This window comes from Hemitrygon akajei, chromosome 2, assembly GCF_048418815.1.
Source record: "Hemitrygon akajei chromosome 2, sHemAka1.3, whole genome shotgun sequence".
Lineage (NCBI taxonomy): Eukaryota > Metazoa > Chordata > Chondrichthyes > Myliobatiformes > Dasyatidae > Hemitrygon > Hemitrygon akajei.
In genome coordinates, this window is record NC_133125.1 from 2,196,088 (window position 1) to 2,222,917 (window position 26,830).

The window sequence follows — 26,830 nt, forward strand, 5'->3', positions numbered from 1 at the left end:
ATTTTTGCTGTTATCTTTCAGATAAGATAGATCTATACTTAAGCATCAATGATGTGTGCGATGTTGATGATTCCACTCTTTGGGAGGCCATGAAGGCGGTTATTAGAGGTTGCATAATAGCATATGAGACAGCAGAAAAAAGAAGATTCAAGAAAAGGTTAACTGTAATAGATGATCAGTTGGCAAATCTGGAAGCCTCTTATAAATCAGGAAGCAGAATTACTTAATAAGATTACTGCTTTACGGTATGAGTATAATTGTATAATGTCCAAGAGTGTTGCAAAACTACTGACACAAGTCAGACAGAGGTATTTTTGAGCTTGGTGAAAAGCCCCATAAGTTATTAGCCCGTCAGTTAAGACAGATGCAGGCCTCCAGGGCCATACATCGTATAAAGGCAAAAGATGGCTTTTTATTGACAGACCCGGAAAAAATTAATAAGGGTTTGGCGGAGTTCTGTGCTAATGTTTACCAATCACAATGAGGTCCGGACGTTGAAGCTATGGAAGCATTTTTTGATCATCTGAATCTGCCCACACTTCAACAGATTCAGTAAATACACTTGATGCTGATACAAGCTTAGATGAGATCAAGAAGGTCATTTCTTCCCTCCCCAATAATAAGGCAGCGGGTCCAGATGGTTTTAGCATGGAATTCTTCAAAGTCCAAAATTGTCACCTCTGCTCTTACAAATGTTGAATCACTGCAGGACAGCTTCCAGATTGCCACCTACTTTACGTAAAGTCAATGTTTCTCTGATTCCAAAACTAGGTGGTTTCATCATATTGCCCCATTTCGCTGCTGCCCACTGAAACCAAAATTCTCGGGGAAGTCCTGGCCAATAAGTTAAAAGAATACATTTGTTCTATTATTCATCCAGATCAAACTGGCTTTATGCCAGGTAGACATATGCATTTTAATTTGTGTCATCTTTTCAATATTTTATATACAAAACATGCAGAAGGGGCTGTCACACACAAAATGCTGGTGGAACGCAGCAGGCCAGGCAGCATCTATAGGAAGAAGCACTGTCGACGTTTCGGGCCGAGACCCTTCATCAGGTCAGGACAGGTCGGAAGAGGCTGTAGTCATTTCATTAGATGCACAACGTGCATTTGATCAAGTGGAATGGCCATATATGATGTTTGCACTTAAGAAATTTGGATTTGGACCATCTTTCATTAAATGGATTGAGATAATTTATTCACACCCATTTGCTTCTATTATCACCAATCAGAATATTTCCTCCCCTTTTGCAATTCATCGTGGGACTCGTCAAGGCTGCCCCCTTTCTCCGTTTTTGTTTGCAGTTATCATTGAGCCACTGGCTGTTAGCATCAGACAGGACCCTTTGATATCTCCCATTGATATGCATGGACATAAACATCACCTTTCGTTATATGCTGACGATGTCCTTTTATATATCTCCAGCCCACAAACATCAATACCCGCCCTTCTGACTCTAATTAATAATTTTAGTAGTTTCTCAGGTTTCTCTGTTAATTGGGATAAGAGTGATCTAATGCCAGTCACTGCAGTGATTAATACAGAGTATGTACAGTCTATTCCCTTTAAAATAACTTGGGATAATTTTTCCTATCTTGGTGTGTCAAAAAACCCAGATGACCTTTTGCAAGTGAATTGGCGAAACAAAGTTGAGCAGGTTAAATGCAATATTGACTTTTGGAAAACCCTTCCAATTTCTTTGGTGGGGTGGGTTAACGCAATCAAGATGATTGTACTGCCACGATTTCTTCATTTTTTCCAGTCAATTCCATGTTTTATTTCTCTGTCATATTTTAAGCAATTGGATTCAGTTATTATACCCTTCATTTAGAATTATAAAGTCATTAGAATTACTAAAAAAACACTTGTCAAAGCCCAAGGAAGTAGGCTGTTTTGCCCTACTGGATGTTAAAATGTATTATTGGGCTGCCCACCTATCCATTCTTGCATGGTGGAAAAAAGGCCCACCCTCTACCTCAGACTCATGCCCAGCATGGTTACTCAGCGAGCGAGTGCTCTGTAAGAAGACTTTCTTACCAGCTCTCCTTAATAGTCCCACTGCAGTTAATGAGTCACATTTTAGTAACAGCTTTGTGGTTGGCAGCACTATAAGAATTTGGAAGCAGATTCAACTACACATTAAGGCCCCAAAAACTTATATTGACACTCCGATTTGTGGCAATCATTCCTTTTTGCCTGGCCTGAATGATACTGTTTTTTCTTCCTGGAAACAGAGTGGCATCTGTTGTGTAGGTAACCTATATACTAATGGAAACTTTGCCTCATTTGCGCAGTTGCAAGCAGTTTACAATTTCCCTACATCTAGTTTTTTTTTAGATATTTACAAATTCAAGATTATGTTAGGAAATATATACCTATCTGCTGCGTGACGCGGCTTGCAACGGCCACTCTGGAGCTGATATCTGTTATTTGTTAAGCGGGTGCCGTGCGAAATCCTAATCTGATGAAAAACGGATGTGGGAGCATGGAGGAACATCTGGAAATCTCCAGGAAGGTTCTCTTCATTGCTGCTGCTGCTGTGAGGTCCGGGTCTCTGCTGAGAAGAACAGGCCTCCAGTCCTCGGGTTCGCGCTACCGGTGGCCGTTGGTGGGGGCGTCTTAATACGCTCGGCAGAGAATGGTGCTCGGAGAAGCTGTGCCGGAGGGGATTGTCGGAGGCTCGGAGTTTCGACGGACTCGGAGTCCGCTGCGGTCGGGGCGCTTTCACTGTGTGCTGTGTCTGCGAGGCTGGGTTCGATGGATCTTTCACTGTGTGCTGTGTCTGTGAGGCTGAGTCCGGCGGTGCCATGGAAGTCCATAGTGGGGGTATTCCCTTCTGCCGCCGGCGTGGGATGGCGAGTCTATCGGGACCCTGAGGACTCGTGGAAACTGTGTGGTGGTTTCTTTCGAACTTATAGTCTTTTAACATCTTTGGGCTATTTTTACTGTGCCCATGGTCTGTTTTTTATAATTATGCTATTGTTTGCACTGTTGTAACTATATGTTGTAACTATGTGGTTTTGTGCAGGCCTTATAGCTTTAGTTTTTGGTTTTGTTTTGTCTGGTGGGTTTGGAGCTCCTTTCCGGGGAACGCGCTAAGACAGTAGCACAATATTAATACACAGCAGCCTCTCCGGACTTTGGATTGGGGATTGCCAAACATCATGTAGATTTTCTGGTGTAGTCTGTTTTGTCATGTGCTTTTGTGATATCATTCTGGAGGAACGTTGTCTCATTTTTTAACTGCATTGCATTTGTGGTTTCTAAATGACAATAAACTGAAACTGAACTGAACTAATTTCGAAGTTTTAGACAAACATGAGTCCCTGGAGGCAATAAATAAATTTGATCCGGTTACTCATAGTGCTGCATCCTATTTTTATCAGATCCTACATAATGGAGCTCGGGTGAATACTGCAGGTCTTAAATAGGCATGGGTGGATGAATTGGGTATAGAACTGACAGAGGAGATCTGGGATGAGTGTTTGAGGAGTATACATGATTGTTCGGTCAATGTCAGACACAGACTTATACAGTTTAAAACAACACATAGACTCCATTATTCCAAAGAAAACTTGCACAGCTTCTACCCTGATGTTTCACCAGTTTGTAATAGATGTAAATCTGAGAACAGTAACTTGTCACATTCATTCTGGTCGTGTTGTAAGGTTTATGCATACTGGAAAAGTATTTTTCACTGTTTCTCTGAGGCTTATGGAAAGAGCTGGGAACCGGACCCGCTCATAGTCATCCTTGGAGCAACAAGCTCCCCATCTTCAGCCAATAAGTATGAAAAAATGGCTGTATTGTTTGGAATGGTGATTGCTAAGAAGTTAATCCTGCAAATGTGGAAAATGGACTCTGTGCCTATGTACGATCTGTGGCTGAGAGAACTGGCAAATACTTTACATTTGGAGAGACTGAGACTATGTAATGGAGACAGAGGGGACATCTTTGAAAGGATATGGGGCCCTGTACTGGACTTTCCTACGGGGTGAGGACTGAGGTTTTTCGGTGCGGTGCACCTCTGCTGTGAATGTTTACTTTTGCCTTTATATTATTCTCCCTTTTGCTACTCAATATTTAATTTGATTTTGTTAAGGTCATGGTTTTTGTGGATGTGCTGTATTTTTTTTTGTTTGTTTGTTTAAAAAAAAAATATTTAAAAGACAGTTTTGAGGCTGTGCCCTCCAGTTCTGGATACCCCCACCAGAGGAAACATCCTTTCCACATCCACCTTAACTAGTCCTTCCAACATTTAGTAGATTTCAATGAGATACTGATGCATTCTTCTAAATACCAATGAATACAGGCCCAAAGCTTCCAAACGCTCTTCGTATGTTAACCCCATTATTCCCGGAATCATCCTCATGAACCTCCTCTGGACTCTTTCCAATGACAATACACCCTTTCTGTGATAAGGGCTTAAAACTGTTGGCATTACTCTGTGCGGCCTTATAAAGCTTCAGCATTACCTCCTTGCTTTTATATTATATTAGGCTTGAAATAAAGGCCAACATTGCATTGGCCTTCTTTACTTAGGACTCAACCTGTGAATTAACCTTCTGGTAGTCTTGCACGAGGACTTTCAAGTCCCGTGCACCTCTGTTGTTTGAACCTTCTCCCCATTCAAATAATAGTCTGCGCTATTATTCCCTTTACCAAAATACGTTATCATATATTTCTTAACACTGTATTCCATCTGCCACTTTTTTGCCCATTCTTCCAATTTGTCTAAGTTCTGCTGCAATTGCATTGCTTCCTCAGCACTACCTACCCCTCCACCTATCTTTGTGTCATCCACAAACTTTGCCACAAAGCCATCAACTCCACTATCTAAATCATTGACAAACAATGTGAAAAGTAGCAGTCCCAATACTGACGTCTGAGGAACACCACTAGTCACTGGCAGCCAACCAGAAAAGGCCCCCTTTATTCCCGTTCACTGCCTCCTGCCTGTCAGCCATTCCTCTATCCATGCCAGTGTATTTTCTGTAACGCCATAGGTTTTTTTCTTGTTAAGCAGCCTCATGTGAGGCACCTTATCAATTGCCTTCTAAAAATCCACGTAAATGACATCCACTGCCATTCTCCACCCTGCTTGTTACTTCCTCAAAGAACCCCAACAGTTTTGTCAGACAAGATTACCAGAAACCATGCTGACTTTGATTTATTTTATCATTAGTCTCCATGTACCCCGAAACTTCGTAGTTAATAATGGACTCCAACACTTCCCCAAACACTGAGGTTAAACTATCTGGCCTATAATTTCCTCTCTTTTGTCTTCCTCCCTTCTTAAAGACTGGAGTGACATTTGTAATTTTCCTGTCCTCTGGGATCTGCCAGATTCTTGAAAGATCATGACCAATGTATCCATTGTCTTTTCAGCAATCTCTTTTAGGACTCTGGGATGTAGTCCATTTGCTCCAGGTGACTTTATCTACCTTAAAGACCTTTGAGTTTGCCTAGCACTATTTTTTGTGACTTAAGCTATGGCGAGCTTCCTTAAGGGTTTGTGGATGTTGCTAATCCAATATTTCTTCAGGATCTCAATGATCCTTCCAGAAAGAATTATTTACAGGAGATTGAAAAGCTTGAGCATATTGATATTAAGAAAGAGGATGTGCTGGAGCTTTTTGGAAGTATCAAGTTGGATAAGTTTCTGGGACTGGACGAGATGTACCCCAGGCTACTGTGGGAGGGAGGAAGGAGATTGCTGAGCCTCTGGCGATGATCTTTGCATCATCAATGGGGTAGAAGAAGTTCCAGAAGATTGGAGGGTTGCAAATGTTGTTCCCTTATCCAAGAAAGGGAGTAGAGATAGCCAGAGAAATTATAGACCAGTGAGTCTTACTTCGGTGGTTGATAAGTTGATGGGAAAGATCCTGCGAGGAAGGATTTATGAACATTTGGAGAGGCATAATATGATTAGGAATAGGCATGGCTTTATCAAAGGCAGGTCGTGCCTTACGAGCATGATTGAGTTTTTTGAGGATGTGACTAGACACATTGATGAAGTTAGAACAGTAGATGTAGTGTATATGGATTTCAGCAAGGCATTTGATAAGGTACCCCATGCAAGGCTTATTGAGAAAGTAAGGGGGCATGGGATCCAAGGAAACATTGCTTTGTGGATCCAGAACTGGCTTGCCACAGAAGGCAAAGAGTGGTTATAGACGGGTGATATTCTGCATGGAGGTCAGTCACCAGTGGTGTGCATCAGGGGTTTGTTCTGGGACCCCTACTCTTAGTGATTTTTAGGAATGACCTGGATGAAGAAGTGGAGGGATAGTTTAGTAAATTTGCTGATGACACAAAGGTTGGAGGTGTTGTGAATAGTGTGGAGGACTGACAGAGGTTACAGCGGGACAACGATAGGATGCAAAACTGGGCTGAGAAGTGGCAGATAAGTGTGAGGTGGTTCAATTTGGTAGGCCAATTATGATGGCTAAATATAGAAACATAGAAAACCTACAGCACAATACAGGCTCTTCGGCCCACAATTGCTGTGCCGAACGTGTCCTTACCATAGAAATTACCTAGGGTTACCCATAGTTCTCTGCTTTTCTAAGCTCCATGTACCTATCCAAGAGTATCTTAAAAGACCCTATCGTATCCGCCTCCACCACTGTCACCGGCAGCCCATTCCACACACTCACCACTATCTGCCTAAAAAAACTTACCCCTGACATCTCTGTACCTGCTCCCAAACACCTTAAAACTGTGCCCCCTCATGTTAGCCATTTCGGTCCTGGAAAAAAGCCTCTGACTATCCACACAATCAATGCCACTCATCATCTTATACACCTCTTATCAGGTCACCTCTCATCCTCCGCCACTCCAAGAAGAAAAGACCAAGTTCACTCAACCTATTCTCATAAGGCATGCTCCCCAATCCAGGCAACATCCTTGTAAATCTCCTCTGCACCCTTTCTATGGTTTCCACATCCTTCCTGTAGTGAGGCGACCAGAACTGAGCATAGTACTCCAGGTGAGGTCTGACCAGGATCCTATATAGCTGCAACATTACCCCTCTGCTCCTAAACTCAATCCCACAATTGATGAAGGCCAATGCACCATATGCCTTCTTAACCACAGGCTGAACCTGCACAGCAGCTTTCTGTGTCCTCTGGACTTGGACCCCAAGATCCCTCTGATCCTCCACATTGCCAAAATTCTTACCATTACTATTATATTTTTCTGGTCTCATCTATAAACCCTTTAGTCCCTAATTCTTCATATAGGATTTAAAATATTTCTGTCCTGATAATATTGTGCCTTTTGCAACTGTGCTAACTCATCTTCCTACGTCCAGTCCTGACCAAGGGTCTCGGCCTGAAACGTCGACAGTGCTTCTCCTTATAGATGCTGTCTGGCCTGCTGTGTTCCACCAGCATTTTGTGTGTGTTGTTTGAATTTCCAGCATCTGCAGATTTCCTCATGTTTCATCTTCCTACTCCTGTATTTGCTGCATTTTTTTTTAAATGGCCTTTCTCCTCCCAAAGAAGTGAAGAATAATCTGAACACTGAGTATGAACTGCGAAAGGCTTTTGGATGTCTTTGGTTGTCTGGCTGGTGTGCTCTGCATTTCAATTCTAACAGTCGGTGTCCACTGACTGCAAACAATCATTTTGATCTTTTTGTTTCTGAATTACATCTCTTTGGTCTTTCCCTTTTGAGGTTAAATTGTTTCAGCTGTCTAAGTTTGAAGAAAATTGTAACTTAAAAACAAGTTTCCAATTTCAGCAACGAATGTGTCTGGAAATCAAGAAAATTACATTCACCATTGAGCTAAACATCTGTTGCTTACTGTCATGTAGAGCTCTAAAATCTGTCCATTCTGTCAGTGGCTAATCACGCAAATGACATGGAATTAATATCATTTCCAATTAACCATAACTGGACAAAATTGACCGAAGGCTAAGGATATCCATTTGAATTTATTTACCAGGATGAAACTGAAATAACATCGTTTCTTTTCATAGAAACATAGAAAATAAGTGCAAGAGTAGGCCGTTCGGCCCTTCGAGCCTGCACTGTCATTCAGTATGATCATGGCTGATCATCCAACTCAGAACCCTGTACCTGCTTTCTTTCCATACCCCCTCATCCCTTTAGCCACAAGGGCCATATCTAACTTCCTCTTAAATATAGCCAATGAACTGGCCTCAACTGTTTCCTGTGGCAGAGAATTCCACAGATTCACCACTTTCTGTGTGAAGAAGTTTTTCCTCATCTCGGTCCTAAAAGGCTTCTGCTTTATCCTTAAACTGTGACCCCTTGTTCTGGACTTCCCCAACATCAGGAACAATCTTCCTGCATCTAGCCTGTTCAATCCCTTTAGAATTTTATATGTTTCAATAAGATCCTCCCTCAATCTTCTAAATTCCAGCGAGTATAAGCCTAGTCGATCCAGTCTTTCTTCATATGAAAGTCCTGCCATCCCAGGAATCAATCTGGTGAACCTTCTTTGTACTCCCTCTATGGCAAGAATGTCTTTCCTCAAATTAGGGGACCAAAACTGCACACAATACTCTAGGTGCGGTCTCACCAAGGCCTTGTACAACTGCAGTAGAAACCTCCCTGCTCCTGTACTCGAATCCTTTTGCTATGAATGCCAACATACCATTTGCCTTTTTCACCGCCTGCTGTACCTGCATGCCCACTTTCAGTGACTGGTGTACAATGACACCCAGGTCTCGTTGCACCTCCCCTTTTCCTAATCGGCCACCATTCAGATAATAATCTGTTTTCCTGTTCTTGCAACCAAAGTGGATAACCTCACATTTATCCACATTAAATTGCATCTGCCATGAATTTGCCCACTCACCTAACCTATCCAAGTCACCCTGCATCCTCTTTGCATCCTCCTCACAGCTAACACTGCCACCCAGCTTCATGTCATCCGCAAACTTGGAGATGCTGCATTTAATTCCCTCGTCTAAATCATTAATATATATTGTAAACAACTTCAAAGCATTTAAGTTTAAAAAAAAAGGCCTGATAAATGTTTTCATAAAATTACTAAAGAAACACTTATATCTTTAAATGTGAAATTTGGGCAATGGCTTTACTGCCTCCATCTTAGAACTGTAAACAAGGGAAGCAGCAAGGTGCAGCTTGGAGGATTGAAGGATGTTGTACCTAGTTTTTCAGTTAAATGAATGTATTTTTTATTTGTTTCACTTTGCAGATGATCCCACTGTGTGGGCCAGTTTAATGGCAGCATGCCACATGGAGAGAACATTATCTCATCTGAGTGGTACAACACCTAAACTGACTGCAAATGAGGAGCTGTTCATTACAGCAATCTCTACAAAAAGTACGTAATTTACATGGTAAATTGCCTACAAAAATCTGCAATACTTTATTTCAGTATTACCCAAACTTTAAACTGCCTTTTGAAATTTGGTGTGAAACAAAAGGGGCTTATTGATGTATCTGCAGTATTTTGTTGCTGTCACAGTAGCTGAAACACTTTCATCTTAATAATCTGGAATCACCTCAACATTGTAGTTGCCTGCTAAATTAAGCTGATATATCTGTTATCTGTGCTATTGCCTAATACTGAAAGCATCCTTTTTAAAATTCATAATTATTGGATTCAGATCTCAAAGTCACCCCAGATGCTGTACTCTATATTTAATGATCTTTGGCCCAGGGATTCTCAGAAGTAGATTGGCATGTTATGTCTTGCACTGGATTATTTTTTGGGTGGAGCAATGATAAATAATACATATTATTTTACAGTAAAAACAAATAAGACCATGCCAACATTCTATCTTCAATCCCTGGAGAACTGGTCTCTGCAACAGGCTGCAACTGGGCTCAAAGAAATGGGCAGGCATTGTGATGCGGAAGCCTTCTGCACTAAGGTACTGTATAGTTCACAATGCAGTCTGGTGATTGTTTTCATACTCTTCAAGTAAAAACCTTGCAGTGTATTTCATTCATCCTCCTTAGTGGTATGTTTAGAAAGATGAAAGAATTCTGATTAATGCACTATTGTAATCATTACCAAGTGTCGAGAACATAATTGGACAAGGTCAGCATGGTTTTATGAATATAAAATCATGTTGGAATAATTTATTAGTTCTTTGAGAATGTGTATAGCAGGACTTGGATGTTCCAGTTATAGAGGTGAGATGACTTCCAGAATGCTAAGTTTAGTTTTGGTCTTTTGAACACTGGAGGTTACTTGCTTTTGAAGTAATGTAACGGGATTTTACTCGATTGATTCTTGAGATGCAAGGACGATTCCGTGAAGAAAGATCAAGTAAAATGGACTTATGTACTTAATTGTCTTAAACAATTGAAGAATGATGCAATTGATGATGCCTGGTATGGATTCAGAAATACGGCTATGCTTAACAAGAGACCCTGGAATTATAGGACTTCATCTCAGGAGGACTTCACTGAGGGGGTTGAAAAACTAACTTATTTGTATTCTTAATGATCAGTTGAGCATATCTAGTCTGAAAGGGTTCTGGGAAATGAGAAGGAAAGTGTTGAGCAAGAATATTGACCTTGATTTGGCTGAATGGTTGAGAAACTCAAAGGGCCATGTTCATTCTCCTGTGTATTTATTCAGTAATGCCAATCAGATTTGAAGTATGCATTTTCAGATGGAAAAACTTTTAAGGACTGGATCAAGATGGATCTGGCTTACAAAACCCAGCTGCCACAGTAGCGTGAGATTAGCATGGCGCTATTACAGCTCTGGATGTCGGAGTTCGTAGTTCAGTCCTGGCGTCCTCTGTAAGGAGTCTGTACATCCTCCCTGTGGAATGTGTGGGTTTGCTCTGGGTGCTCCGATTTCCTCCCTCACTCCAAAGAGTTAGTAGGTTAATTGGTCATTGTAAATTGTCCTGTGATTAGTCTAGGGTTAAATCTGGAGTTGCTCGGTAGCGTGGTTTGAAGGGTTGAAAGGGACCGTGCTGTATCTCTAAATAAATTTAGTCCCTGCCAGTCTGTGCTCACCAGGACTAGAGGTTGTGGAGTATTCTCATCTCTCCACTTTGTAGGCTTGGATCAAGAATGGAATTGATTTAGTAGCAGCAGATGTAAATGCCATGGCTCTGTCCACAGAGCCACAGAGTGCTGCTGACACATTTGGCAACTGCACTCACAGCTTCAACTATTTTGAAAGCCTGTAAGTGAATTTATGATTTTAAAAAATAACACAGTATAATTAAATCATAGTAAAATACTTGTAACATTCATGTAAATTAATTAAAATAGTGCTCAATACTCCCTAATGTATAGGCCAAAGATTCCCATTGGAATCATCGGAATCCCAGTGAGACGGTGCTCCTGGATTTACTACACTTTAAATAAATGTCCTTCAAAACCACCCGTAGGGTTTTTCTCCAAAATATTTCCTGTCATCACGAACAATCTGACTGTTTTGAAAGATGCTATGTGTTTTGTGTATCAAAGTAGGACTTCTGTAGGAAGATGCTTCACAAAATTGTATTTTAACAAAAATCCATTGAGCCAGAAAAGACAATATTCAAACTTGGTGAAATAGTTTCACAGAGAATTTTAAAGAGATAGTGGACATATTGAGGTTAGACCAGATTTGCAAAGAAAAAAGTTGCTTGTATTTTATTGACACTTTCTTTTCTTTTCTTTTATTTTAGGTACTTAAGAGCCACCCAGACCATCCTGCAGTGTTCCTCTTGTTGAGACAAGTTCAGTGTGAGCAACTCTTGCTTTCCCCCCAACAGCTTCCAGAGACAGTTTTAGAAGAGCTAAAGAAGGCAGTGATGTCAAACTTCACATCAGTAACAGCTTGGCATGTATGTTCCGTGTTTGTGTGCTTTGTTTTTCTTTAGTAGTTGCGTTTATGACCCACTTTGCACCACGTTCTAGAGCAGTAATTTATAAACAATTCATAATTTCTGTATTTCTTAAAACAAATTCTTTAACATAAATTGTCAGCATCTTTGTTAAGCACTGTTCACCACTGACGGAGTCATTACTTCAGTCATAGATATCATTGGATTCCTTCATAAATGAGCATTCTGAGAATCATGAGAATTGCTTTCTGTTCCATCTGAACATTGAAGCAATGCCAATAGAATTAGAAGACATAGCTTAATAGAAAACAGTGCTGTTAATAAGACTGGCTTGACTTAATGCTCTTTTCATTTGTTACATAGTAACCCTAATGGTAAATGTATTTTACTGTGTATTTAGAAATCATTCCATTAGTGTGGTTTTGGATAAGTGAGTAAGTCACATGCCATTTTTTTAATATAACATAGAAGAGGCCAATCAATTCTTTAATCATGTGCCAACTCTTGAAGTATTTGTATCAGTCCCATGAACTTTTATATAACTTATCCTCATCACATGCTCCCCTATTCTGCCACTCAAGTAACAGGTGCAATTTATAATAGTCAATTAATATGCACTGTGCCTTTTGAATGTGGGAGGGAATTGGAAGCGCGAGGTGAATTGCACGTGACCAGTGGGAGAATGTGCAATCTCAAGATAATATATGATAACATGTATGTACTTTGACAATAAATCTACTTTAAACCAGATACAAACAGAGATGAACTATGGTCGCTGGAGCACGCAGAATGTTCCAGAATCCTGCTCTTGAAACTTTGGAAAGGAAAATTCTTTAATCCAGCACAGCTGCTTTTCTTCAGCTCATATTTTAAGGACTCATGAGCTTTTAGTGTTGATTAAAATAAGAATAAAACATTTGGCATGAATCACTGTTCATTTTTGAATGTCTGTTTCCCACTAGTGGTTGGCAGAAATATATAAATCTCAGGGTTTGATGGTAGCTGCGGAGATGTGCTACAGGCAAGGATTGCAGCTGTCTTCCCAACAAGGTGACGTGAGTGGCAAGTTGTCAAGTCTGCTCCGGTTAGCACTGCTCGCTCTTCAGCTCAGCACGGTGAGAATCGCTGCAAGTTTATGAACAATATTTCAAGCTAGTTTGATTTTTTTCCTCTTCCTAGATCAGTGGTTCTCAACCTGGGGAACACAGACCCCTTGCTTAATGGTATTAGTCCATGGCATAAAGGTTGGGAACACCTGTCCTAGATGTTTTTGATACACTGGCATTTTCAGAAGAAGCTCCATTTTATCCTTTGTTTATAAATATGCTGCAGAAATTTTAAAAATTCATTGAGGTCATTCATTGCTAATTTGCAGCACTACAACAGTGCAGCTATTTACTGCAGTCAGTAAATATGATTAAACTGTTGATTTTCTGGAAATTAAAATTAGAAACATTACAATATCGTTCAATTTTTGAGGAAGTTTATGATGTTTTACGCAGTGTAGAGTAGATGTTGTCATGCTTTCCTTTTTTATACTGCTCATGAATTTGAAAGGGAAAACACACCTTTCACTTGTTTCACAATTTCTAATGAATATGTAAAAGCACTTTGTGCACCTGGCCCACTAAGTTTATTGTCTTCGCTATGAATAAACAGCCTAGGTTATTACTATGTCAAATGGTGCAAGTTGAATCATCTGCTGCTCAACTTCAGTAAGACAAAGGAGATGATGATGGACTTTAGGAAGACTAAGTCTGCACTGCACACTGTTACTATTGATGGTGAGGATGTGGATGTGAGGACGTACAGGTACCTGGGGGTGCACCTGGAAGACAAACTTGAGTGGAGCACCAACACAGAGGCTGTGAACAAGAAGAGCCCGAGTCACCTCTACTTCTTGAGGAGGCTGAGGTCCTTTGGAATATGCAGGCCTCTCCTTCACATGTTCTACCAGTCTGCTGTCACCAGTACAAACGTCCATGTGATGGTGTGCTGGGGCAATGGTATAAATACGGGTGATGCCAACAAGCTCAACAAACTGATTAGAAAGGCTGACTCTGTTATCAGAGTCAAACTGGACACACTGGAGGCTGTGGTAGAACAAAGGACTCTATGCAAAATCCTGGCAATTCTGGACAATGTTTCTCATCCTCTTGCTCTTCATATACTTGTAGAATGCCTTGGGGTTTTCCTTACTCCTGTCCACCAAGGCCTTCTCATGGCTCCTTCTGGCTCTCCTAACTTCATTCTTAAGCTCCTTCCTGCTAGCCTTATAATCTTCCAGATCTCTCTCATTAGCTAGTCTTCCATAGAAGCTGCCTGGCCTGCTGAGTTCCTCCAATATTTTGTGTGTGTTTTACTGAATGCAAAATACTCACTGAGTTCATCTGCTAGCTCTTTGTCCCCCATTATTATTTCTTTAGCCTCATTTTCTAGCAGTCCTATATCCACTCTTATCTCACTTTTAGTTTTTTATATACTTGAAAAAGCTTTTTCTATCCACCTTGATATTGTTTGCTAGCATGCTTTCATACCTCATATTTTTCCTCCTGATGATTAATTTAGTTGCTTTTTATAGGCTTTTAAAAGCTTTGCAAGCCTCTCTCTTCCTGCTAATTATTGCTTTGTTGTATACCCTGCTTTTCCATTATTTTTGACTTAACGTGTCAGCTACAGTTGTACTATTTTGGCATTTGTTTATTTCTTTGTTTTTGGAATACATCTATCCTGCACCTTCTTCAGTTTTTCCCAGAAACTCATGCCATTGCTGCTCTGCTGTTATTCCTGCCAGCATCTCCTTCCAATTTACTTTGGCCAACTCTTCTCATACCACTGTAATTTCCTTTACTCCACTGAAATAGAGCTACGTCAGACTTTACTTTCTCCCGATCAAATTTCAAGTTGAACACAATCATATTGTGATCATTGACTCCTAAGCATTTCTTTACCTCGAGCTCCCTAATTGCCTCCAGTTCATTACAGAACGCCCAATCCAGTACAGTTGATCCCCTAGTTGTTCAGCAACAGACTGATCTAAAAAGCCATCTCATAGGCATTCAACAAGTTCACTGTCTTCAGATCCATTACCAATCTGATTTTCTCAATCTGTAGTCCACATCTCAGCTACTGTTGTGAGGCCTGTATATAACTGCCATCAAGGTCCTTTAACCTTCGCAGTTTCTTAACTCAACCCACAAGGATTCAGCTTCTTCCAATCCTATGTCACTTCCAATTCTAGTGATTTGATGCCATTCTTTACCAGCAGAGCCACGCCACCCTATCTGCTGATCTTCCTATCCCTCTGGTACAATGTGTAACTTGGACATTCAGCTCCCAACTACAACCATCCTTCAGCTGCGATTCAATGAGGACTACAACATCATAACTGAGAGTCTATAAAAGTGCAACAAGATTATCCAGCTTGTTTCTTATACTCCGTACATTGAGATATAACACTTTGAGTAATGTATCTGCTACTCTTTTTGATTCTGCATCCCTAATGTACTGATACTCATCCTGTGGCTTCAGTTTTGCCCTAACATCTGCCTGCCCTTCCTGACTGTCTGACTGCATGCTATCTTTGCTTTTTTACCATCTGTCCTATCCTGAGTTCCTTCACTCTGGTTCCCGTCCCCCTGCCAAATTAGTTTAAATCTTCCCCAACAGCTCAAACATCCTGCCTGTGAGAGTATTGGTCACCGTTGGGTTCAGGTGCAACACATCCCATTTCTCCATCTCTTTCCCCAGAAGAGATCCCAATGATCCAAGAACCTGACAACTTGCTCCCTGCACCAGCTTCTCAGTCACAAATCAGCCTTTTTCTACCCTCACTGGCCCATGGCACAGGTAGCAAGCCGGATGTTACTCCCATGGAGGTCCTGCTTCTCAGCTGTCTAAATTCTCTCTTCAGGATTTCTTTGCTTTTCCTTCCTGTGTCATTGATACCAGGATATCTGGCCGTTTTCTCTAACCCTCTTAGAAAGGATGTGCTGAAATGGTCCAGACTGACCGCTGGTCAATGCTTATTTACGGAATAAGGTAGATGATCTTGCAGTACAGCTGCAGATTGGCAGGTATGGTGTGGTAGGCATCATTGAATTATGGCTGAAAGAACAGTATAACTGGGAGCTTAATGTCCAAGGATGCATATTGTATCAAAAAGATAGACAGGAAGACAACAGTGGTGGCATTGGTCTGGTGGTGAAAAATTAGAAGGTGACATCGAGTCAGAAGATGTTGAATCATTGTAGATAGAGCTATGGAACTGCAAGGGTAAAAATACCCTGATGGTATTTGTGCAGGATTCCCTAAAGAATACTTTGCAGGTTGAGTCTGTGGTGAGGAAAGCAAATGCGATGTTAGCATTCATTTCAAGAGGACTAGAATATAAAAGCAAGGATGTAATGTTGTGACTTTATGGCACTGGTGAGGCTTCACTTGGAGTATCGTAAACAGTTTTGACCCCTTTATCTTTGAAAAGTTATTCTGAAATCAGAGAGGATTCAAAGTAGGTTCATGAAAATGATTCCCGGATTGAATGGCTTGTCATATGAAGAGTGTTTGATGTCTCTGGGCCTGTATTCACTGGAATGCAGATGAATGAGAGGTGACCTCATTGAAACTTACTGAGTGGTGAAAGACCTTGACAGAGTGGATTTGCAGAGGATGTTTCCTATGGTGAGGGAGTCTAAGACCAGAGGACACAGCCTCAGAATAGAGGGTTGTCCTTTTAGAACGGAGTTGAGGAAGAATTTCTTTAGCCAGAGAGTGGTGCATCTGTGGAATTTTTTGCCACAGGCAGCTGTGGAGGCCAAGTCTTTACGTGTATGTAAGGCAAAGGTTGATAGATTCTTGATTGATCTGGACATGCAGGGATATGGAGAGAAGACAGGAGACTGGGGCTGAGAGGAAAATTGGATCAGCCATGATGAACTGGTGGAGTAGACGCGATGGGTCAAATGGCCTAGTTCTGCTCTTCTGTCTGACAGGTTCTTCAGGTCTCATGGTCTTGTGGTAATATTTGCTATGTGTGATATATATTTTGTGGGTGCACTGTGATTCAGAGGAACATTGTTTTGTTTGGCTGTATATACGTAGTCGGATGACAATAAACCTGCACTTGAATAACTCTTTAATTGAGCCTACCATATTACCTTATAAATTTACATTTTGCCTTCTTTTTGCTAGTTAAAACTTCAGAACAATCGATGGACATCCCTGGTGAAGGAAGCAGCTGGTGAAGCTCAGAAGATCTGCTTCTGCCCTCTTGCTGCTCTGTTTCAAGCTCTTCTGCAATTTACACTGAAAATGGGAGCAAGGTAATTTTGTAACATTACTAAAACTTCAGAGACTAATGTTATTGAATCATCTTCAAGCTATTTTTAAAAATACGATACCCCAATATTTTTCCTCATATTGATCACCTAGATAATGACATCGTTGTTCTTTGGGTCGCCAAGTTGAAACATTTCACAGTATATCTCTCATCACATATGCTGCCTGCTAAGTATTGGTGGTATTAAATTACTTGATTTTTACTACATTTTGATAAACCAATTTAAGAACATAATGTTGCAGTTTATTAGAAGACATTTGCTGCTGCTGAATTTTGCCATGACCCTGCATGGATGGAGTTCTGTAATGCATTATTGAATTGAATTGACTTTATTTCTTACATCCTTCATATACACGAGGGGTAAAAATCTTTGCAATACGTCTCCATTTAAATGTGCAGTTTATAGCAATCTATAATAAATAGTATGTTAAACAGGACAGTCAGTGTAACATAGAAATAGTGAGATAGATTATCTGTGAAGAATAGAAACAGGAAGTGTGTCTGTGAGGCTGGTGTTCTGTACTAGGTGTCAGATGTGGGAAGTCTGGGAGACTCCCAGCCTTCCGGAAGGCCACATCTGCACCAGATGTGTCAAGTTGAAGCTCCTTAGTGATTGGGTTAGGGAACTGGAGATGCAGCTCAATGACCTTTGAAAGTGAGGAGGTGATAGAGAGGAGTGAAAAGCAAATAGTCACACTGGGGCCTCAGGAGACAGATAAGTGGGTAACAATCAGGAGAGGGAAGGGCAAGAGTCAGATACTAGCGAGTACCCCGTGGCTGTCCCTCTTAACAATAAGTTACTCACTCCTGTTCGAGTACCTTGGTGGGCGGAACGGCCTGCCTGGAGGAAGCAACAGTGGCTATGCCTCTGGCACAAAGTCTGGCCTGTGGCTCAGAAAGGTAGGGAAAGGAAGAAGGCATTAGTAATAAGGAACTCTACAGTTAGGGTGTCAGACAGGCGATTCTGTGAAAGCAGGAAAGAAACGCGGATGGTAGCTTGTCTCCCAGGTGCCGGGATGTTTCCGATCGCGTCCACGATACCCTGAAGTGGGAAGGTGAACAGCCAGAGGTCATACTACATATTGGTACCAGTGACATAGGTAGGACAAGGGAGGAGGTCCTGAAAACAGACTACAGGAAGTTAGGAAGGAAGTTGAGAAGCAGGACCTCAAAGGTAGTAATCTCAGGATTACTGCCTGTGCCACACGACAATGAGTATAGGAATAGGGTGAGGTGGAGGATAAATGCGTGGCTGAGGAATTGTAGCAGGGGGCAGGGATTCAGATTTCTGGATCACTGGAACCTCTTGGGGCAGGTGTGACCTGTACAAAAAAGACGGGTTGCACTTGAATCCGAGGGAAACCAATATCCTGGCAGGGAAGTTTGCTAAGGCTTTTGGGGAGAGTTTAGACTAGAATTGCTAGGGGTGGGAACCGAACTGAAGAGATGGAAGAAGGGGTTGTTGGCTCACATATAGATGGTTTGAGATGTGTCTATTTTAATGCAAGAAACATCATGAACAAAGCAGGTGAGCTTAGACCGTGGATCAATACTTGGAGCTATGATGTTGTGGCCATTACAGAGACTTGGATGGCTCAGGGGCAGGAATGGTTACTTAGAGTGCCAGGATTTAGATTTTTCAGAAAGGACAGGGAGGGAGGCAAAAGAGGTGGGGGTGTGGCACTGCTGATCAGAGATATTGTCACGGCTGCAGAAAAGGAGGAAGACATGGAGGGATTGTCTACAGAGTCTCTGTGGGTGGAAGTTAGAAAGAGGAAGCGGTCAATAACTCTACTGGGTGTTTTTTATAGACTACCCAATAGTAACAGGGATATCGAGGAGCAGATAGGGGGACAGATTCTGGAAAGATGTAATAATAACAGAGTTGTTGTGCTGGGAGATTTTAATTTCCCAAATATTGGTTGGCACCTTCCTAGAGCAAGGGGTTTAGATGGGGTGGAGTTTGTTACGTGTGTTAAGGAAGGTTTCCTGACACAATATGTAGATAAGCCTACAAGAGGAGAGGCTGAACTTGATCTGGTATTGGGAAATGAACCTGGTCAGGTGTCAGATCTCTCAGTGAGATAGATCACAATTCTATCTCCTTTACCATAGCATTAGAGAGGGATAGGAACAGACAAGTTAGGAAATTGGAGTAAGTGGAAATATGAAGCTCTCAGGCAGGAACTTGGAATCATAAATTGGGAACAGATGTTCTCAGGGAAATGTACGGCAGAAATATGGCAAATGTTCAAGGGATATTTGCATGGCGTTCTGCATAGGTACGTTCCAGTGAGACAGGGAAAGGATGGTAGGGTACAGGAACCGTGGTGTACAAAGGCTGTTGAAAATCTAGTCAAGAAGAAAAGAAAAGCTTACGAAAGGTTCAAAAAACGAGGTACTGATAGAGATGTAGAAGATTATAAGGCTAGCAGGAAGGAGTTTAAGAATGAAATTAGGAAAGCCAGAAGTGCCATGAGAAGGCCTTGGTGGACAGGAGTAAGGAAAACCCAAGGCATTCTACAAGTATGTGAAGAGCAAGAGGATAAGATGTGAGAGAATAAGATCAATCAAGTGTGACAGTGGAAAAGTGTGTATGGAACCAGAGGAGATAGCAGAGGTACTTAAAGGATAACACAAGTGAATCTGCAGATGCTGGAAATAAATAAAAACACAAAATGCTGGCAGAACTCAGCAGGCCAGACAGCATTTATGGGAGGAGGTAGTGACGACGTTTCAGGCTGAAACCCTTCATCAGGAGTGAAGTAACATGGGATGGTCGAAGGGGGATAAGAAGTGGGGGGAGGGATGAAGTAGAGAGCTGGGAAGTGATAGGTTGAAGGGAAATGGGCTAGGGGGAAGGTGGAGAATTATGGGAAATAAAAGAGAAAGAAAGGTAGGGCTGGGGGGAGATTATAGTGAGGGGGGAAAAAGAGAGAGGGAGAACCAGACTAAAATTATAGATAGGGATGGGGTAAGGTGGGGGCAGGGGTATAAACGGAGGTCTGTGAGTTGAATGTAGGAGGCTGCCTAGGCAGGAGATAAGGTATTGCTCCATCAACCTGCGTGTGACCTCATCTTGATGGTAGAGGAGGCCATGGACCGACATATTGGAGTGGGAGTGGTCTGTGGAATTGAAGTGTGTGGCCACAGGGAGATCCCGCCACTGCTGGAGAACTGAGCGCCGGTGTTCAGCGAAATGGTCTCCCAGTCTGCGGCGGGTCTCCCCAATGTATAAATGGCCACAAGGGGAGCACCGGATACAGTATATCACCCCAGTTGACTCGCAGGTGAAGTGGTGCCTCACCTGAAAGGACTGTCTGGGGCCTAGGATGGTGGTGAGGGAAGAAGTGTGGGGGCAGGTGTAGTACTTCTTCCGTTTGCAGGGATGAGTCTCTGTTGGATATGTCTCTGGGACCGGATGAGATGTACCCCAGGATTCTGTGGGAGGTGAGGGAGGAGATTGCTGAGTCTCTGGCAATGTTCTTTGCATCATCAGTGGGATGTTCCGGGATTGGAGGGTTGCAGATGTTGTTCCCTTATTCAAGAAGGGGAGTAGAGATAGCCCAGGAAATTGTAGACCAGTGAGTCTCACTTCAGTGGTTGGTAAGTTGATGGAGAAGATCCTGAGAGGCAGGATTTATGAACATTTGGAGAGGCATAATATGATTACGAATAGTCGGCATGGCTTTGTCAAAAGCAGGTCATGCCTTCCGAGCCTGATTGAATTTTTTTGATAATATGACTAAGCACTTTGATGAAGGTAGAGCAGTAGATGTAGTGTATATGGATTTCAGCAAGACATTTAATAAGGTACCCCATGGAAGGCTTTAGATAAAGTAAGGAGGCATGGGATCCAAGGGGGGGCCTTGCTTTGTGGATCCAGAACTGGCTTGCCCACAGAAGGCAAAGAGTGGTTATAGAGGGGTCATATTCTGTATGGGGGTTGGTGACCAGTGGTGTGCCTCAAGGATCTGTTCTGGGACCCCTTCTCTTTGTGATTTTTGTAAATGACCTGGATGAAGAAGTGGAGGGATGGGTTAGTAAATTTGCTGATGACACAAGGTTGGGGGTGTTGTGGATAGTGTGGAGGGCTGTCAGAAGTTACAGTGGGACATCGATAGGATGCGAAACTGGGCTGAGAATTGGTAGATAGAGTTCAACCCAGATAAGTGTGAGGTGGTTCATTTTGGTAGGTCAAATATGATGACAGCATATAGTATTAATGATAAGACTCTTGGCAGTGTAGAGGATCAGAGGGATCTTGTAGTCTGAGTACATAGGACGTTCAAAGCTGCTGTGCAGGTTGACTCTGTGCTTAAGAAGGCATGAGGTGCATTGGCCTTCATCAACCGCGAGATTGTGTTTAAGACCCAAGAGGTAATGTTACAGCTATATGGGACCTGATCAGACCCCACTTGGAGTACTGTGCTCAGTTCTGGTCACCTCACTACAGGAAGGATGTGGAAACCATAGAAAAGGTGCAAAGGAGATTTACAAGGATGTTGCCTGGATTGGGGAGCATGCCTTATGAGAATAGGTTGAGTGAACTTGGCCTTTTCTCCTTGGAGCAACAGAGGATGAGAGGTGACCTGATAGAAGAGTACAAGATGATGAGTGGCATTGATCATGTGGATAGTCAGAGGCTTTTTCCCAGGGCTGAAATGGCTAACATGAGAGGGCACAGTTTTAAGGTGCTTGGAAGTAGGTACAGAGGAGATGTCAGGGATAAGTTTTATTTATGCCGAGAGTGGTGAGTGCGTGGAATGAGCTGCCGATGACAGTGGTGGAGGCCGATACAATAGGGTCTTTTCAGAATCTCCTGGTTGGGTACATGGAGCTTATAAAAGTAGACGTCTATGGGTAAACTTAGGTAATTTCTAAGTAAGTACATGTTTGGCACAGCATTGTGGGCCAAAGGGCCTGTGTTGTGCTGTAGGTGTTCTATGTTTCTAAATACAAATGGATCAGCGTGAATTGATCAATCTGATGGCCTGGTGGAAAAAGCCGTCCCAGAGCCTGTTGGTCCTGGCTTTTATACTGTGGTACCATTTCCCGAATGCTAGGAGCTGGAACAGTTTGTGGTTGGGGTGACTTGGGTCCCCAGTGATCCTTTGGGTTCTTTTTACACCCATGGCTTTGTCAATGTCCTGAATAGTGGGAAGTTCACATCTACAGATGCACTGGACTATCCACACCACTCTCTGTAGACTCCTGCCATTGAGGGAAATGAAGTTCCCATACCAGGCAGCGATGCAGCCAGTCAGGATGCTCTCAATTGTGCCCCTGTAGAAAGTCCTTAGGATTTAGGGGCCCATACCAAACTGCTTAACCGTCTGAAGTGAAAGAGGAGCTGTTGTGCCTTTTTCACCACACAGCTGGTATGTACAGACCACGTGAGAGCCTTGATATTGTGTATGCCGTGGAACTTAAAGCTATTCACCCTGTCAACCCCAGATCCAATGATGTCAATAGGGGTTAGCTTCTCCATTCCTCCTGGTAGTCTACAACCAGCTCCTTTGATTTTGTGAGATTGAGGGAGAGGTTATTTTCTTGACACCACTGTGTCAGTTTGATGACTTCCTCTCTGCAGGCTGCCTCATTATTATTTGAGATCAGGCCAATCGGTGTAGTGTCATCAGCAAATTTAATTAGCAGATTGGAAAGCGGCCAGTGAAGGAGTGGAGATTTGAGGCTTTGACTCAAGAGATTCTGGCAGTTTTGGCAGTTGGACTGTGCAGTCAAGTCAATCAAGATTTGAATAGTTCAGCAGAAAGCCGTTGATTAGACAATCAAGATTTGAATAGCTCAGACTCAGCAGAAAGCAGCTGATTGGGCAATCGAGGTCAGGTGACCAAGCAGTTTGAAAAGCTCAAACAAATAAATAGAGGGTTACCTCAAGTGGAGCGGCCTGTGGAAAGCAGACAGTGAGTGAGTGGGACAGTGAAGGAGTGGAGATTTGAGGCTTTGACTTGAGAGGCTTCGACGAGAAGAGGCGGAGGACGAGCTTCACTCCAAGTGAGGTAAGGCCGGATAAGTTCCTTTCAAAGGAGAAAGTTTCAAAAGTTGAGGCAAGTATTGGGTAGGTCATGGCAGCTGAGATCGGCCCTGTGGTTTGTTCATCCTGCAGCATGTGGGAAATCAGGGATACTTCCAGTGTCCCTGATGACTATGTGTGCAGGAAGTGTGTCCAACTGCAGCTTCTGGCAGACCACATTGAGTGTCTGGAGCTGCGATTGGATTCATACTGGAGCATCCGCGATGCTGAGAAAGTCGTGAATAGCACGTTCAGTGAGTTGGCCACACCGCAGGTAAAGGCTACACAGGCAGAAAGGGAAGGGGTGGCCACTAGACAGTGTAGCAGTAGGCAGGTAGTGCAGGAGTCCCCTGAGGTCATCTCCCTCCTAAACAGATATACTGTTTTGGATACTGTTGGGGGAGATGTCTCATCAGGGGAAGGCAGCAGCAGCCGAGTTCATCGCACCATGGGTGGCTCTGCGGCACAGGAGGAAAGGAAAAGGAGTGGGAGAGCTATAGTGATAGGGGATTTGATTGTAAGGGGAATAGATAGGCGTTTCTGCAGCCGCAAATGAGACTCCAGGATGGTATGTTGCCTCCCTGGTGCAAGGGTCAAGGATGTCTCTGAGCGGCTGCAGGACATTCTGGAATGGGAGGGTGAACAGCCAGTGGTCGTGGTGCACATAGGTACCAACGATATAGGTAAAAAACGGGATGAGGTCCTGCAAGGTAAATTTAGGGAGTTAGGAGATAAACTAAAAGGTAGGACCACAAAGGTAATAATCTCTGGATTACTACCAGTGCCACATGCTAGTCAGAGTAGAAATAGGAGGATATTTCAGATGAATACGTGGCTTGAAAAATGGTGCAAGGGGGAGGGATTCAAATTTCTGGGGCATTGGAACCAGTTCTGGGGGAGGTGGGACTGGTATAAACAGGATGGTTTGCACCTGGGCTGGACTGGAACCAATGTCCTAGGGGGAGCGTTTGCTACTGCTGTTCAGGAGGCTTTAAACTAATGTGGCAGGGGGATGGGAGCAAGTGCAGAGAGACAGTGGGGTGTAAAATGAGGGTAGAAGCAAAAAGTAGTAAGGTGAAAAGTAAAAGTGGCAGGCAGGCAAATCCAGGGCAAAAAGCAAAAAGGGCCACTTTTCAACATAATTGTATGAGGGCTAAGAATGTTTTAAAAACAAACCTGAAGGCTTTGTGTGTCAATGCAAGGAGCGTTCGTAACAAGGTGGATGAATTGAATGTGCAGATAGTTATTAATGAATATGATATAGTTGGGCTCCAGGGTGACCAAGGATGGGAGTTCAACATCCAGGGATATTCAATATTCAGGAGGGATAGACAGGAAAGAAAAGGAGGTGGGGTAGCATTGCTGGTTAGAGAGGAGATTAACGCAATAGAAAGGAAGGACATTAGCCTGGAGGATGTGGAATCGATATGGGTAGAGCTGCATAACACTAAGGGGCAGAAAACGCTGGTGGGAGTTGTGTACAGGCCACCTAACAGTAGTAGTGAGGTTGGGGATGGCATTAAACAGGAAATTAGAAATGCATGCAATAAAGGAACAGTAGTTATAATGGGTGACTTCAATCTACATATAGATTGGGTGAACCAAATTGGTAAGGGTGCTGAGGAAGAGGATTTCTTGGAATGTATGCAGGATGGTTTTCTGAACCAACATGTCAAGGAACCAACTAGAGAGCAGGCCATTCTAGATTGGGTATTGAGCAATGAGGAAGGGTTAGTTAGCAATCTTGTCGTGCGAGGCCCCTTGGGTAAGAGTGACCATAATATGGTGGAATTCTTCATTAAGATGGAGAGTGACATAGTTAATTCAGAAACAAAAGTTCTGAACATAAAGAAGGGTAACTTTAAAGGTATGAGACATGAATTAGCTAAGATAGACTGGCAAATGATATTTAAAGGGTTGATGGTGGATATGCAATGGCAAGCATTTAAAGATCACATGGATGAACTACAACAATTGTTCATCCCAGTTTGGCAAAAGAATAAACCAGGGAAGGTACTGCTCCGGTGGCTGACAAGGGAAATTAGGGATAGTATCAAGTCCAAAGAAGAAACATATAAATTAGCAAAAAAAAGCGGCACACCTGAGGACTGGGAGAAGTTCAGAGACCAGCAGAGGAGGACAAAGGGCTTAATTAGGAAAGGGAAAAAAAGATTATGAGAGAAAGCTGGCAGGGAACATAAAAACTGACTGTAAAAGCTTTTATAGATACATGAAAAGAAAAAGATTGGTCAAGACAAATGTAGGTCCTTTACAGTCGGAAACAGGTGAATTGATCATAGGGAACAAAGACATGGCAGACCAATTGAATAACTACTTTGGTTCTGTCTTCACTAAGGAGGATATAAATAATCTTCCGGAAATAGTAAGGGACCAAGGGTCTAGTGAGATGGAGGAACTGAGGGAAATACATGTTAGTAGGGAAGTGGTGTTAGGTAAATTGAAGGGATTAAAGGCAGATAAACCCCCCAGGGGCAGATGGTCTGCATCCCAGAGTGCTTAAGGAAGTAGCCCAAGAAATAGTGGATGCATTAGTGATAATTTTTCAAAACTCTTTGGATTCTGGATTAGTTCCTGAGGATTGGAGGGTGGCTAATGTAACCCCACTTTTTTTAAAAAGGAGGGAGAGAGAAACTGGGGAATTATTGATTGGTTAGTCTGACATCGGTGGTGGGGGAAATGCTAGAGTCATTTATCAAAGATGTGATAATAGCACATTTGGAAAGCAGTGAAATCATCGGACAAAGTCAGCATGGATTTGTGAAAGGAAAATCATGTCTGATGAACCTTATAGAATTTTTTGAGGATGTAACTAGTAGAGTGGATAGGGGAAAACCAGTGGATGTGGTATATTTGGATTTTCAAAAGGCTTTTGACAAGGTCCCACACAGGAGATTAGTATGCAATCTTAAAGCGCACAGTATTGGGGGTATGGTATTGATGTGGATAGAGAATTAGTTGGCAGACAGGAAGCAAAGAGTGGGAATAAATGGGACCTTTTCAGAATGGCAGGCAGTGACTAGTGAGGTACCGCCAGGCTCAGTGTTGGGACCCCAGTTGTTTACAATATATATTAATGATTTAGACGAGGGAACTAAATGCAGCATCTCCAAGTTTGCGGATGACACGAAGCTGGGCGGCGGTGTTAGCTGTGAGGAAGATGCTAAGAGGATGCAGGGTGACTTCATGGCAGATGCAATTTAATGTGGATAAATGTGAGGTTATCCACTTTGGTTGCAAGAACAGGAAAACAGATTATTATCTGAACGGTGGCCGATTAGGAAAAGGGGAGATGCAACGAGACCTGGGTATCATTGTACACCAGTCATTGAAGGTGGGCATGCAGGTACAGTAGGCGGTGAAAAAGGCAAATGGTATGTTGGCATTCATAGCAAAAGGATTTGAGTACAGGAGCAGGGAGGTTCTACTGCAGTTGTAACAAGGCCTTGGTGAGACTGCACCAAGAATATTGTGTGCAGTTGTGGTCCCCTAATCTGAGGAAAGACATTCCTGGCATAGAGAGAGTACAGAGAAGGTTCACCAGATTGATTCCTGGGATGGCAGGACTTTCATATGAAGAAAGACCGGATCGACTAGGCTTATGCTCACTGGAATTTAGAAGATTGAGGG

At 42.6% G+C, this 26,830-nt stretch overlaps 1 protein-coding gene across 1 annotated transcript in view; it reads left to right on the plus strand.

The window, feature by feature from the left end:
* The window catches only part of skic3 (SKI3 subunit of superkiller complex), a 183,377-nt gene that overhangs the window by 145,217 nt on the left and 11,330 nt on the right, over positions 1 to 26,830 (plus strand). Inside the window, exons 35-39 of the mRNA XM_073066275.1 lie at positions 9,200 to 9,328; positions 9,757 to 9,881; positions 11,649 to 11,807; positions 12,770 to 12,922; positions 16,998 to 17,128. Coding sequence (XP_072922376.1) covers positions 9,200 to 9,328; positions 9,757 to 9,881; positions 11,649 to 11,807; positions 12,770 to 12,922; positions 16,998 to 17,128 — 697 coding nt within the window. The remainder of the gene's footprint in view (positions 1 to 9,199; positions 9,329 to 9,756; positions 9,882 to 11,648; positions 11,808 to 12,769; positions 12,923 to 16,997; positions 17,129 to 26,830) is intronic.